General features: G+C 48.0%; 1 protein-coding gene across 1 annotated transcript in view; it reads right to left on the reverse strand.

Moving 5' to 3' along the window:
* LOC132584886 (hydroperoxide isomerase ALOXE3-like) overlaps positions 1-15,652 on the reverse strand; it is a 38,987-nt gene that overhangs the window by 19,605 nt on the left and 3,730 nt on the right. The window contains exons 3-6 of the mRNA XM_060256847.1: positions 10,424-10,496; positions 9,209-9,331; positions 3,696-3,799; positions 2,814-2,986 (exon numbers count right to left, since the gene is read on the reverse strand). Coding sequence (XP_060112830.1) covers positions 2,814-2,986; positions 3,696-3,799; positions 9,209-9,331; positions 10,424-10,496 — 473 coding nt within the window. The remainder of the gene's footprint in view (positions 1-2,813; positions 2,987-3,695; positions 3,800-9,208; positions 9,332-10,423; positions 10,497-15,652) is intronic.

The raw sequence follows: 15,652 nt of genomic DNA on the forward strand, positions 1-15,652 counted from the left end.
AAGGGCGGGATATAAATCCAATATCTTCTTCAATATCTTCATCCACACTTCATCAGACGAGGAATCGGGTACAGTGAGCAGAGCTCCATAGAGCTGGTAGGCAGTAGTTTAGAATGCAAAATGGTACGAAGTTAAAATCCAGTGGCAAAATAACAAAATTAATAAATGGAGCAAACTTTTCATCTGGGCAGCATGAGCATGGGAAACCAATAAAACAGTAGCAGCAACATTTAGTAGCTTCTTTAATACTTGCTGCAAAAATTGGAATAGCTCAAATACTGGAAGAAAAGGTCTGCTCCAACAGTTAGAAAGTGGTTTATAAAAGTACGGGATATCCTTGTTTCAGAGAAGCCGGCATCACAAATTCTTACATCTGATAACTCATCGTATAAGTCAAATTTTGAAGAGAAATGGTTTCGTTTTTTTTCAATGCGTAACTTCCCAAAGTAATCCATGTTGTAAATTGCCAAGGAGATACTTGAATTTTGTTTGCTATTGAGTGTCTGATCGTTTGTCTGTACGGATAAACTACGTATGTATTATTTTGCAGTCTTGTTCAATTTTTTGTTTGTTTTGGTTTTGCACTGTAATTTTGAGTTCCTCTTTTTAATTTAATTTATTTTTGTATTACTTGGAGATTTTAATAAAATATTTAAAATTCAAAAAACAAAAAAACAGTAACACGTGAGAACGTCTGTTAATTATTCTATTGCTTATAAACCTGGGCCAAAATGAAGGCATTTCCGTCTCAGAAGGTTTTCCTGTTCAACTAATTTACCTTCTAACATGTAACATACTTATAAACATCATTCTCGTTTGCCATTAATGCCATTCATTCTAAGTGCAACTGGACTCTTATTTTGTTCTATTCCAGAATCTTGGTCGCTCTGCTGTGCCCAAACTCTACAGAAGAATTAGAGAATTCTCCTGTGAGGTTGTTCCCTTCTTCTCATCCCTCTTTCTATGCCTCCAGGCCCTTCTGGAGGGGCTCCCCGTCAGGCTGTTGAATTACACACCAATGTTCCCTCCAAGGGGTGATCAGTGCTGAACATTCTTCTGCCCACCTGCGAGCGGAAGCTCAGAGCCCCTGTGGGAAACCACGGAGACAAGAACTCCCTGGGAAGAGAGAGTGGCTGTTCAACCAATCCAAAGTGCCTGGCGGTTGTCACGCTTCCCTCTTGGCCCCCGCCTCAGACGGTGCGGTCTTCATGGCCAAGCTGTTGATTCTCCTTCGGGGTAAACTACTCGTTCCATCTTATATACTTATTAAAATATTTATATCCCACCTTTCCTGGTGACTCATGAGAGGGCTTACAAATCATCACAGACAGGGCCTGTGCAGCGCCCCCCACCCCAGCTCCTTTGAGAAAATAAATTGTGCATGCGTGTGAAGCATGTGCATAGCACAATGATAGCACATAGCACAAAAAGTGACCTCATCAAGCAAGCCAGGGAATGAGGAGCGCTGGATGCTTGGGGAAGGGGTAGGGTTGCCAAGTCCAATTCAAGAAATCTCTGGGGACTTTGGGGGTGGAGCCAGGAGACTTTGGGGGTGGAGCCAGGAGACACTGGGGTGGAGCAAGGAGCAAGGGTGTGACAAGCATCACTGAATCCCAATGGGAGTTTTGGCCATCGCATTTCAAGGGACAGCACACCTTTTTAAATGTCTTCCTTCCCACCACCCTCCCCTTCTCTGATTTCACCTCAGAGGCGGAGCGGGCGACGCCGCTGCGCTGCTGCCGCCTCTTCTCCGCTTCACCGTAACTGATCCTCCGAGATGGGCTCAGGCTGAGCCCATCTCGGAGGAGCAGCTACGGTGAAGCGGAGAAGAGGCGGCAGCGCAGCGGCGTCACCTGCTCCACTCCGCCTCTGAGGTGAAATCAGAGAGGGGGAGGGTGGACGCAGGCCAGGAGCGTGGCGAGCCACAAGTCCGGGTCCTAGAAGGACCCAGATTTGCGGCTCGCCACGCTCCTGGCCTGCCTCCACCCTCCCCTTCTCTGACTTTACCTCAGAGGCAGAGCGGAGCGGGCGATGCCGCTGCACTGCTGCCACCTCTTCTCCGATTCACCTTAGCTGCTCCTCCGAGATAGGGCAGCTCGCCACGCTCCTTGGCGCCGTTTCCCCCCTCCCCCCGCTTCCATTTTTTGGAGAGCGGGGAAAGAGGCCGTAAATCCTGGGGTCCCCCGCCAGGGCGGGAGGGTTGGGAAGCCTAGGGTGGGGGGAGCTGACACTCACATCCAGCATGCCTTGCAAGGAGCACGGGACACAAGCCCCGGCCTCACTCAGGCTTCTTGCATTGCAGGAAGCCTGAGTGGGAGCAGGGAGAGCTGACGCTCACATCCAGGGCTCCTTGTAAGGAGCACGGGACACAAGCCCCGGGCCCAGCTCATAGGGGGGCCCGCCCAGCAGTTCTCCCAGGTGGGGTGGTGCCCTAGGCAGCCACTTACCCTGCCTACTCCTATGCGCCGGCCCTGATACCAGAAAACATTCCCATTTAAAAGCCCAGAGGATTCTCACCGATTGCTTAAGGGAAGAGAGCTCTGGCAGAAAGTGCAAAGCAGTTCTTTAGGCCTGCAAAGAGGGTGAACTCATAAGCCATTCAGGGCATCCTGCTTCAGCCTCAGCCAGCACAGCAAGGCACGCAAGAGGGACTAAGCATTTCCCCCCATTTTTCCCTCTGTGTTGCTGCTGGAAAACAGCCATATTGCATTTTCAGGACAGCCATCAGGCAAATCCTGTAGTCCAAAGGTACATCTATATGGAACACACACAAACACACACATCCACACGTGCCACAAGGCAGAATTTCTTACCGCCAGCTCTTCCATTAGGATGGTGCCCTTGCCCAGGGAACTGGCCACCATCTCTTGGGTAACAGGGAAATAAGGGGGGATCTTTGTGCATTTCCGGATGAAGGTTGGATTCAGTCCATTCAAGAACTGGTAGCCAAAGAAGGCATCTTCCTTCCAGTGTTCTACGACATATTCTGGAAGACACAGGTTCAATGATGGATTCGACTGGGCAGAATCCATTGGTGGGGTGTGGGACAGAGGAAATCTCTTGATCAGCGTTAAGTGGGCAGGGAATTAAGACTTCTGGATCCAGTAGGGGTCCAAGTGATCTCTAGTCGGTTGTAAGATGAAGAGTGGCTGACTGATTTCCCAGGCTTTGCTCCCAATTTAGTTTCCTACTAGTGAGCAAGGATGAACCAGTAGTCAGGGCGTTTTTCTGTAGCAGGAACTCCTTTACATATTAGGCTACCAGGGCTGGCACAAGGGGTTCTGCCGCTGGATGCAGACCCCTGCGAGGCATCCCCCCCCAGCTTCTTTGAGAAAATAAATTGTGTGCGCGCGGCATGATGATGTCACAAAAGTGACATCATCAAGCGCACAGGGGATCCGACACTCGCATCCTGCGTGCCTTGCAAGGTGTGCAGAATGCAAGTTCCAGCCCCACCTCATGGGGGGGGGTACCCAGCAGTGCCCCCCAATTTGAGTGGTGCCCTAGGCAGCCGCCTATCCCGCCTACTCCCACGCACCGGCTCTGTAGGCCACACACCCCTGGTGTAGCCAGTCCTCCTGGAGCTTACAGTAGGCCCTGTAAGAAGAGCCCTGTAAGCTCCAGGAGGACTGGCTACATCAGGGGGGCGTGGCCTAATATCCAAAGGAGTTTCTGCTTCAAAAAAAGTCTCTTACCTATCATGTCATTCTTGTGGAAACAGAAGACCTTCTTGATGTCATCCAGAGATTCCCAGGACTTTTTGCTGGTAGAGTATCCCCTCAGTCTCTGCTCCACTGCCCTAAAGAAGTCAAGAAGGAGCAGAAAAGCAAAATGGTTTAGGATGTCCCAAACCCTTCCTTCACATTATGGAGTACCCACCACTGTAGATGGAAAGCCGTCCTTCACCGAAGGCAAGATCCACAAAAGAGACTTTGCTTTGCAGCTGAACCTAAGAGAAGCCATGTTGGATCAGGCCAGTGGCCCATCCAGTCCAACACTCTGTGTCACATAAGAGAAGCCATGTTGGATCAGGCCAATGGCACATCCAGTCCAACACTCTGTGTCATATAAGAACATAAGAGAAGCCATGTTGGATCAGGCCAATGGCCCATCCAGTCCGACACTCTGTATCACACACTGGCCAAAATACACACACACACACACACAAACATGCACACAATCTGTGGCTAATGGACCTCTGCTCCGTATTTTTATCCAATCCCCTCTTGAAGCTGGCTATGCTTGTAGCCGCCACCACCTCCTGTGGCAGTGAATTCCACATGTTAATCAAAGAAGGACTTCCTTTGATCCGTTCTAAGCCGACTGCTCAGCAATGTCATGGAGTGCCCACGAGTTCTTCTATTGTGAGGAAGGGAGAAAATGCTGCGTCTGCCCCCACATCCTCTCAGGACATATTAGAAGAGACCCTAATTATTATTATTATTATTTGTTTATTTCTATTCTTTCCCTTCCCCCTTTTGTGGGGCTCAGAGCGGAGTACAACAATTTGAGATAAAATCTCTCAGTTGTTAACTGAGAAATCTAAAAAAGAAGCAAGAAAATATTGGATTAAATTCTATGCCTGGTTAGATAACGAAGACTTTTAATATTATCTGATGTGAACTTATTTTTTCTTTTTTCCCCATACTCTATAGTAAAAAATTTGTTTCTCTTGAAATTGGTAAATTTCAACAAAAAGAATATACTATAAAATGTGACCTGGAGTTGGTGTAGTTGAGATAAAATAGTAGAGGGCAAGTGATGATAAGGAGTTAATGTAGAATTATAAGTTTTGAAAAAATTTCTAGGTAAAATAATAACGGAATGTATGGTGTTTTCTACTCCCCAATCCCCTATCCTTATCTTTTCTTTCTTCTGAAACTGATAAAACTTTTTTGAAAACAAAACAATTTGAGATAAAATCGCAATAAAATCATAACAAAATCAGCTTCAACGCTCGGTAAAGTGCAACAGGTTAGTTCAGCGAGATTATATGAAGCAAGATAGTATAGCACAAAAGTAATGTCACAATACAGCACCATGATACAGCAGTGCAGCGGGCTGTGGGGGCATAGGGGGAGCATCAGTCAAGGCATGAAGGGGGTTGCTAATGGGGTAATCCTCCAGTGTGATGGATGCTGGTCTACAGTGCTTTTCCACTGCCTACAAACAGGTCAGCCATGAAGAAGAATAAAGGAGGAGGAGGAGGAGGAAGAAGAAGAAGAAGGAAGGAGGAGGAAGGAGAACATATGAACATATGAAGCTGCCTTATACTGAATCAGACACTTGGTCCATCAAAGTCAGTACTGTCTTCTCAGACTGGCAGCAGCTCTCAGACCCTCAGTCCATCAAAGTCAGTATTGCCTACTCAGACTGGCAGCGGCTCTCCAGTTTCTCAAGCTGAGGTTTTTCACACCTATTTGCTTGGACCCTTTTTTGGAGATGCCGGGGATTGAACCTGGGACCTTCTGCTTCCCAAGCAGATGCTCTACCGCTGAGCCACCGTCCCTTCCCTAAAGCCACCGTCCCTCCCCTTGAGCCACTGTCCCTCCCCTAAGCCACCGTCCCTCCCCTTGAGCTACCGTCCCTCCCCTATGAGACACCGTCCCTCCCCTGAGCCACCATCCCTCCCCTAAGCCACCGTTCCTCCCCTAAGAAGGAAAAAGAAGATTCAGAGCATAGGGCGGGATATAAATCCAAAAGCGTCATTATCATCATCTTCTTCTTTCTCCTTCTTCCTCTTCGTTCGGAGGCAAAAAAAACTGAACTAGCTCTTGCTAACTCGGTTTAGAGGGAACACTTGTTCTAAGTCTTCAGTAACAACTAGTGGACACATTTATCAATTCAGCAAAATGAAAGAGGCCATGCAACCAGTAATGAATGATTGCTGTGCTTACCTTCTAAGCCTGTGAGTTTTATTTTTAAATGTCACAGCCACAGCTTCTGGCTTTATATGTTTTTGTCCTTTCTGCTCCATTTTCTCTCTCCCAAAGAGAACAGCACCCTCCCAGAAATGGAGCAAGGCTGACAGAACCAGGTCTGTGAGTTAAATCGGGCCGGTTCTATCACAGTGCCCTTTCTCAACTTAGAGAAAAATGAGAAGTCTGGAATGAATTTTTATCTTTATTTAGAAATCGGTTTCTGACTTGGCAGACACATGTACTTCTGCCATGTATTTATAATAACAATACTTGACAATTCCTTTCATAATTTCTTTGAAAATGAAGGAACAAAACCAAGTTCACTTCTCTCTAATTTAGCGCAACTCCCAGCTCTAGGTGCCCACCTAGTTTTGTATGGTCCAGTCCACTTAGGACCTAATGAGGATCCGCTTTGCGAATCTGCCACAAATTTTCTGCCACAATAAAATCTGTCTTTAAAGTGCCAGAAGTTGCCAGAGTTTGTTATGATGTGCAATTGGTAATTTTTTTTGTTTATGGGAAGGGGAATTGGTTTTCCTTTGGGTCTCTGTGTTAATATTATGGGGTTTAAGAAGGTGCTAGACTGTTTCTTTTGCTATTTTCGATGCGGTTGAACCATAAGGATGGCCGAGCGCAGAAGAATAGATGCTTTTGAGCTGTGGTGCTGGAGAAGACTCTTGAGAGTCCCTTGGACTGCAAGGAGATCCAATCAGTCAGTCCTAAGGGAAATCAACCCAGACTGTTCCCTGGAAGGTCAGATGCTGAAGCTGAAAATCAAATACTTTGGTCACCCAATGAGAAGGGAGCCCTCACTGGAGAAGACTCTTGAGAGTCCCTTGGACTGCAAGAAGATTCGATCAGTCAGTCCTAAGGGAAATCAACCCAGACTGTTCCCTGGAAGGTCAGATGCTGAAGCTCAAATACTTTGGCCACCCAGTGAGAAGGGAGCACTCCCTGGAGAAGACTCTTGAGAGTCCCTTGGACTGCAAGAAGGTCCAATCAGTCAGTCCTAAGGGAAATCAACCCAGACTGTTCACTGGCAGGTCAGATGCTGAAGCTAAAGCTGAAGCTCAAATCCTTTGGCCACCCAATGAGAAGGGAGCCCTCACTGGAGAAGACTCTTGAGAGTCCCTTAGACTGCAAGAAGATTCGATCAGTCAGTCCTAAGGGAAATCAACCCAGACTGTTCCCTGGAAGGTCAGATGCTGAAGCTGAAGCTCAAATACTTTGGCCACTCAATGAGAAGGGAGCCCTCACTGGAGAAGACTCTTGAGAGTCCCTTGGACTGCAAGAAGGTCCAATCAGTCAGTCCTATGGGAAATCAACCCAGACTGTTCACTGGCAGGTCAGATGCTGAAGCTGAAGCTCAAAGACTTTGGCCACCCAATGAGAAGGGAGCACTCCCTGGAGAAGACCCTGATGCTGGGAAAGACAGAATGCAAAAGAAGAAGGGGACGGCAAAAGAGGAGATGGCTGGACAGCATTACTGATGTAACTAACATGAATTTGAGCAGACTTCAGAGGATGGTGGAAGACAGGAGGGCCTGGTGTGACTTGGTCCATGGGGTTGCAAAGAGTCAGACTCGACTGTGTGACTGAACAACAAGACTGTTTCTTACAATGAGATGCAAAAAGAAGAAGGAGATAAACATTCAAGATAAAAAGGAATGCTCTCTGACGTTTCTCCAAGGAATTTCTGCTGCCACAGTAAAGGAAGTGCTAAGGGAGCCAACTAACCCTCCTGCTGGGATAAGAGCCAATTCTGTGTTGTGGTTCAGTGCGCAGTTTGGCGCAGATAAGTGTGCAGACTCTTATTTGGGAGAAGCGGGTTTGATTCCCCACTCCTCCACTTGTAGCTGCTGGAATGGCCTTGGTTCAGCCATAGCTCTCGCAGAGCTGTTCTTGAAAGAGCAGCTTCTGGGAAAGATCTCTCAGCCCCACCTACCTCAGCGGGTGTCTGTTGTGAGGGAGGAAGGGAAAGGAGATTGTGAACCCCTCTGAGATTCTGAGTGAAGGGCAGGGGATAAATCCAATATCTTCTTCTTCGTCCTTTTCCAGTGAATGCAGTCTTAGCAGGTAGCCCTGTTGCTCTGCGGTAGAATAACTAGATATGAGTCCAGGTGAACCTTAGAAACCAAGAAGAGTTCCATTGTATGAGCTTACAAGATATTGGATTTAGAAGATATCGGATTTATATTCCACCCTATACTCTGAATCTCAGAGTCTCAGAGCGGTCACAATCTCCTCTACCTTCCCACGACCCACAACAGACACCCTGTGAGGTGGGTAGGGCTGAGAGGGCTCTGACAGAAGCTGCCCTTTCAAGGACAACTCCTATGAGAGCTATGGCTGACCCAAGGCCATTCCAGCAGCTGCAAGTGGAGAAGTGGGGAATCAACCCCAGTTCTCCCAGATAAGAGTCCGCATACTTAGCCATGACACCAGACTGGCTCCCTTCATCAGCCTCTTTGGGTCTTATAAAATCAATTTCTGAAATTCATGTTGGTCTTGAAGGCACTCTTGGACTCTCAGCTAGCTGTCCTGCCCCACAGAGAATGCGGATAGTACCTAGCACTGTAGGGTTGCCAAGTCCAATCCAAGAAATATCTGGGGACTTTAGGGGTGGAGCCAGGAGACTTTGGGGGGGGTGGAGCCAGGAGGCATTGGGGGCGGAGCCAGGAACAAGGGTGTGACAAGCATAATAGAACTCCAAGGGAGTTCTGGCCATCACATTTAAAGGGACAGCACACCTTTTTAAATGCCTTCCTTCCATAGGAAATAATGAAGGATAGGGGCACCTTCTTTTGAGGCTCATAGAACTGGACCTCCTGGTCCAATCGTTTTGAAACTTGGGGGGTACTTTGAGGAGAGGCACTAGATACTATACGGAAAATTTGGTGCCTCTACCTAAAACAACAGCTCCCCCAGAGCCCCCGAAACCTCCAGATCAATTCCCCATTGTACCCTATGAGAATTGATCTCCACATAGGGAATAATGAAGTGCTCAGCAGACGTCCCCCCCCCCCATTTCTGGTGACTCTGAAGCGAGGGATTGGCCTCTCTACTCACGAGTTGCTGCCAACTTCTTCCAGGTAACACAGACACTCCATCCCAAGAGGAAGCCTTTCAATCGGAGACTGAAGCCTCTGGAGGTGGAAAGGCACATGGTCCTCTGGGGGCAGGGCTTCCCCCCTCCGGCCAGCTGACTGGGGGCGGGAAGGAGCGTGGGAAAGAGGAAGAACTCCCACTGGGATCTGGGGATTGGCAAGCCTATTCGCCCAACTTACGTTACTGTGATGCGTGATACAAGAAGAGCACATTTGGTGAAAGAAAATTTGGAGTTGGTTTCCAGATCGCAAAATGACTTGACATCCAGACAGTGAGGCAGTCCGGGGGCGTACTCCTTCCACCTGCACAAAATTTGCCAATAATTACCATTAAGAAATCTGCACCCCCAGGGCTCTTTTTGTAGCAGGAACACCTTTGCCTATTAGGCCACACCCCTGATGTAACCAATCCTCCTGGAGCTTACAGTAAGCCCTGTAAGTAAAGCCCTGTAAGCTCTTGGAGGATTGGCTACAGCAGGGGTGTGGGGCCTAATAGGCGAAGGAGCTCCTGCTACAAGAAAAGCCCCACTGCACCCAATAGGGTTGCCAAGTCCAATTAAAGAAAAATCTGGGGACTTTGGGGGCGGAGCCAGGAGACTTTGGGGGTGGGGCCAGGAGACATTGGGGGTGGAGCCAGGAACAAGGATGTGACAAGCATAATTGAACTCCAAGGGAGTTCTGGCCATCACATTTAAAGGGACAGCTCACCTTTTTAAATGTCTTTCTTCCATAGGAAATAATTAAGGATAGGGGCACTGTCTTTTGGGGCTCATATAATTGGACCCTCTGGTCCAATCATTTTGAAACTTGGGGGGTATTTTGGGGAGAGGCACTAGATGCTATACTAAAAATCTGGTGCCTCTACCTCAAAAAATTGCCCCCCCAGAGCCCCCAATACCCACGGATCAATTCCCTATTATTCCCTATGGGAATTGTTCTCCATAGGGAATAATAGAGTGCCTAGTAGACATTTCCCTCCCCCCCCACGCTTTCTAAAGGGGGGGAAGGGCCTCCATACCAGGGAATCCCCCCTCCCTCTCTCACACACACAAATACTTACCGGGTCTTCTTCCCTCTGCCTGCTGTGAAAACTAAAGCAAAGAAAGGGAGGGGCCGTTCTCCGAAGCGAAGCCCTTCCTGTTTCCTCCTTCCTGCCCAGCGTTAAAGGAGCAGGCATTTTACAAACTGCTCAGGAGCTAACAGCATGAAGTCTACAGGTATGTTCTCCCCCCCTCCACCCCCCGCTTCCCAATTTTTGGAGAGCGGGAGATGAAGCTGGGAACCCAGAAGTCTCCCGCCAGAGCGGGAGGTTTGGGAAGCCTAGCACCCAAATAGTTTTATGTTTTTGGATGCTGAATCCAGGACTCTTTGGAGTCCTCAAGCATCAATACTCACTTATAGGATTCCTGTTTTTCTTCCAGTTCTTTCTTCCGGTGGTCTGAGAGAGGGTCTTCAGGAGCAGTTAGCCCTACAGGGGGAGAAGGGTTCAGGGAGATCAGTGGCTTTTTGGGGATTAAAATGATCACTGGATGGAATCTGTGTTCCAGGACAGAAGATGCAACCATTTGCCCCACCCTGGCTACAGACACGACCGGGAGGAGCCTCGGCCAATAGAAGGAAGAGTGGTTTGGCTCAGTAGCTCTGCTATGTGATTGAGAGAGCCTGGCGATCAGGGCCAGCTCACCCACGAGGCAAACTAGGTGGCTGCCTAGGGCGCCGGAAGGTAGGGGGTACCAAGTTGGGCTCCCCCCCTTCTCGGTGTACATGGCAAATGCCTAGTTTGCCTCCCTCCCTCCCTCCCCACAACCACTGCCCCCCCTCCCTCCATTGGAAGGAGGGTTGTGACAAGCATAATTGAACTCCAGAGGGAGTTCTGGCAATCACACCTTTTGAATGTCTTCCTTCCATTGGAAATAATGGATAGGGGCACCTTCTTTGGGGGCTCACAGAATTGCACCCCCTGGTCCAATCTTTTTGAAACTTGGAGGGTCTTTTGAGGAGAGGCATCGGATGCTATGCTGCAAATCTGGTGCCTCCACCTCAAAAAAACAGCCCCCCGAGAGCTTCTGATACTGCAGATCAATTCTGCATTATACCCTATGGGAATCCGTCTCCCTAGGGAATAATGGAGTGCCCAGCAGACATTTTCCTCCCCTCACCCCGCTTTCTGATGACCCTGAAGTGGGGGGAAGGCCTCCAAACCAGGGGATCCCCTGCCCCCACCTGAGGACTGCAATCCTAGGTGTGGAGGGGGCAAAGAAGGAGTCAGCTCTATGCCAGTCTTCTATCAGAACGCCTAATGAGTTGCCTGAGGGCACTGGAACCTGCAGAGCATGGAAACGAATTGGATCCATTAGTTTCTGCCTGCAAGCATAAATCGGATCGCTACCTCTGCTGGGAGGGGCTGGGGTGCTCAGATGAGCCTTCAGGACAAAGTGGTCAGACCATAGCACTGCATTGATGGCATTCGTGGCCACTGTTTCCTCTAAGCTGAATAAGTGTGAACTAGCTCACAGTTTTTAAGCATCCTTTCGCCTGGGACTGATGGAGGACCGAATCCCCCGGGGGTATAAGAACATAAGAGAAGCCATGTTGGATCAGGCCAACGGCCCATCCAGTCCAACACTGTGTCACACAGTGGCAAAAAAATTTATATATACACACACACTGTGGCTAATAGCCACTGATGGACCTCTGCTCCATATTTTTATCTAAACCCCTCTTGAAGGTGGCTATACTTGTGGCTGCCACCACCTCCTGTGGCAGTGAATTCCACATGTTAATCACCCTTTGGGTGAAGAAGTACTTCCTTTTACCCCTTGGTATGCCTTTGCATTGGAAAATACCGGTAATTCTGCAATGTTGCTGTTTTATAATTGATGGGCCTGGCCTTGTACAACATCAGTGCCACAGGAAGGTTTAGAACAAATTTGGAGTCCATTGGCATCTTTAAGACCAAACAAAGTTTATTCAAGGTGTGAGCTTTCGTTTGCAGGTATGCTTCCTCAGATAGAGATGGAAATTAACGTCATAGGTGAGAGAGAGAGAACGCTTTTTAACAGAAAAAGCCCAACAAAACTAATTTGTATATTAGGCCCACCAAGTCAGCCAGAACTGTGTTCCTGTGTGTCCCTGCTCAAAAAAAGCCACACACACACACACAGAGGGCTTTTTTTGTATCAGGAACTCCTTTGCATATTAGGCCACACATTCCTGATGTAGTCAATCCCCCAAGAGTTTACAGGGCTCTTAGTACATGGCCTACTGTAAGCTCTTGGAGGATTGGCTACATCAGGGGTGTGTGGTCTATAGAGCTGCCAAGTCCCTGGTCTGGGCAGGAAATCTCCCGCCTGGGAGGTTCTCAGCCAGCCGGCCCACATTGGGCTGGTGGGGGGGGGGAACCTCCCATTGCATCGCTGGCGTGATGATGTCACCCGGAAGTGATGTCATCAAAACGGCAGCACCCGTGCAGGGCCGCTGTAGGCATTTCCGGGAAAACGCTATGGTTTTCCTGGATGCTGTAGCCACTTGGGAGGTAAGACTCTATAGTACAATAGGTACCATAGAGTTTTAACCTCCCAAAGAGAGTTTTCCCGGAAATGCCTAGAGCGGCCCTGTACAGGCGCTGCAATTTTGATGATGTCACTTCCGGGTGACATCATTTCGTCGCGCATGCGAATGTCCCCCGCCGGGGTATGAAGAGGATTTGGCAACCCTAGCGGCCTAATATGCAAGGAATTCCAGCTACAAAAAAGTTCTCTGTCTGTGTGTGTGTGTATATATGTATACACAGACACACAATAATAATAATAATAATAATAATAATTTTTTATTTCTATCCCGCCCTCCCCGCCGGAGCAGGCTCAGGGCGGCTCACAACATAAAACACACATTACATCAGTTATAATTATAAAACACGGTTAAAACAATTACAAAGTATTAAAATTCACATAACAGTATGGCGTTATAACAGGTTTCAATAAATTTCAGAAGTAAAAACATTTCAAGAATAAAAGCATTTCTAGCAGCATATCTAGTTTTGTCACAGTTTTTTCACTAATTTCTCGCTAGTTGAAGGCCATCTTGTAAAGGTGGGTCTTACAGGCCCTACGGAATCCCTCTAAACATCGTATGGCCCTCACCTCCTCAGGGAGTTGGTTCCACAGTAGTGGAGCAGTAATAGAGAAGGCCCGGTCCCGGGTGGCTTTCAGTCTGGCCTCCCTTGGCCCAGGGATATTCAGCTGGTTTTCCCCAGATGACCTCAGTGCCCTCTGGGGCTCATATGGGGAGAGACGGTCCCTTAGGTAGGTAGGTCCTCGGCCATATAGGGCTTTAAAGGTAATAACCAGCACCTTGTAGCGAACTCGATATGCCACTGGCAACCAGTGCAGTCCGCGCAGCCCCGGCTGTATGTGCTCCCACCTTGGGCTGTATGTGCTCCCCCAGAAAGAGAGAGAGTGAGTTAGATGCCTCTACATAGGTGAACTGCAAATTAGCATCCAACTTAATGAAGATGTTTTGAGATATGCAAAGACTAAATAGCAATAGCAAGCTAAGTTTCTAGCAGGGCCAGATCTGGTCCTGGTTTCTAGGTCACAATATGTTTGGATTTAATTACTGGGGAGAAACAGGTGTGAAAGCCCCTTTCTTAACTGTTAATTGTTAAGAATAATTGAGACTCTGCAGTTATGCTCCATTTGTCTCCTGTCAAGCATAGAGTTAGCTGACAGCATCCTTTCCTTCGAGACGGGCGCTGTGTTATCTCAGAGGAACACATTTCATTGCATAACGTTACAGTCCAATATACTTTTCTATAAAGGAGATACACTAAAATATGGGGGATGTTTAGCCCTTCTTGGTGAGAATACATATGTAAGGACTGATTGAGTTTAGCATATATAATGAAATAAGAATTCAGGATCCCTGTTAAGTCCTGGGGGGTTGTTCTGAGTTTTGTAATACCCATATGTATGTGAACGTAATGGAATAACTGTGTCTCTGTCTCCTTCCTGTATTACACCTTATCTCACTGCCATACTATCCGTGTCCCCCAATTGCTGGGATTCCCGACTCCATAGTGACCTCCACCAATTGCATCTAATCTGCTTTCACCTAGAATCATAGAGTTGGAAGGGACCTCCAGGGTCATCTAGTCCAACCCCCAGCACAATGCAGGAGATTCACAAATACCTCCCCCTAAATTCACAGGATCCTCATTGCTGTCAGAGGGCCATCTAGCCTCTGTTTAAAAACCTCCAAGGAAGGAGAGCCCACCACCTCCCGAGGAAGCCCGTTCCACTGAGGAACCACTCTAAGTGTCAGGAATCATAGAGTTAGAAGGGACCTCCAGGGGCATCTAGTCCAACCCCCTGCACAATGCAGGAAATTCACAAATACCTCCCCCTAAATTCACAGGATCCTCATTGCTGTCAGATGGCCACCTAGCCTCTGTTTAAAAACCACCAAGGAAGGAGAGCCCACCACCTCCTGAGGAAGCCTGTTCCACTGAGGAACCACTCTAACGGTCAGGAAGTTCTTCCTAATGTTGAGCAGGAGAATTCTTCCTAATCTTGGCCTTTCCATAATTGGATCAAAACTCATCAATAGATTTAAAAAACCAACAAACAAATGATAGTTTGCTAATCTATTCTGCATAACTCCTCCCACCCAGGGCCCAATAACCTCACTAATCTATTCTATACAGTCTCTCCCACCCAGTGCCCATATGCAGTAATTCCAACCTTACTGACAGTAATTCCACTTCAGTTAATTAACTAATTTAAAAACTAACTCCCTCCTGAATACTATTGAAGCTAGCTGGGATAATATATTCTTAAACTGGTTAATCTAGGCAGTCTCTGTCAGCTATGGGATGAGACAGACTCCGGGCTATGGCTCAGGCAGCTGTGGTTGAAGCAACAGATGAAAAACAGTTCGAGTCGCTGTGTCATTATGTGTGTTCACATTGTTCATTATCATAGAAACATAGAGTTGGAAGGGACCTCCAGGGTCATCTAGTCCAACCCCCTGCACGATGCAGGAAACTCACAAACACCTCCCCCTAAATTCACAGGATCCGCATTGCTGTCAGAGGGCCATCTAGCCTCTGTTGAAGAATCTCCAAGGAAGGAGAGCCCACCACCTTCCAAGGAAGCCTGTTCCACTGAGGAACGGCTCTAATGTCAGGAAGTTCATAGAATCATAGAGCTGGAAGGGACCTCCAAAGTCATCTAGTCCAACCCCCTGCACAATGCAGGAAACTCACAAACACCTCCCCCTAAATTCACAGGATCTTCATTGCTGTCAGATGGCCCTCTAGCCTCTGTTTAAAAACCTCCAAAGAAGGAGAGCCCACCACCTCCTGAGGAAGCCTGTTCCACTGAGGAATCGCTCTAACGGTCAGGAAGTTCTTCCTGATGTTGAGTCGGAAACCCTTTTGATTTAATTTCAACCCATTGGTTCTGGTCCTACCTTCCGGGGCCACAGAAAACAATTCCACCCCATCCTCTATAGGACAGCCCTTCAAGGACTTGAAGATGGTGATCCTATCACCTCTCAGCCGCCTCCTCTCCAGGCTAAACATCCCCAGCTCCTTCAACCTTTCTTCATAAGACTTGGTCTCCA

This window comes from Heteronotia binoei, chromosome 15 (assembly GCF_032191835.1).
Source record: "Heteronotia binoei isolate CCM8104 ecotype False Entrance Well chromosome 15, APGP_CSIRO_Hbin_v1, whole genome shotgun sequence".
Lineage (NCBI taxonomy): Eukaryota > Metazoa > Chordata > Lepidosauria > Squamata > Gekkonidae > Heteronotia > Heteronotia binoei.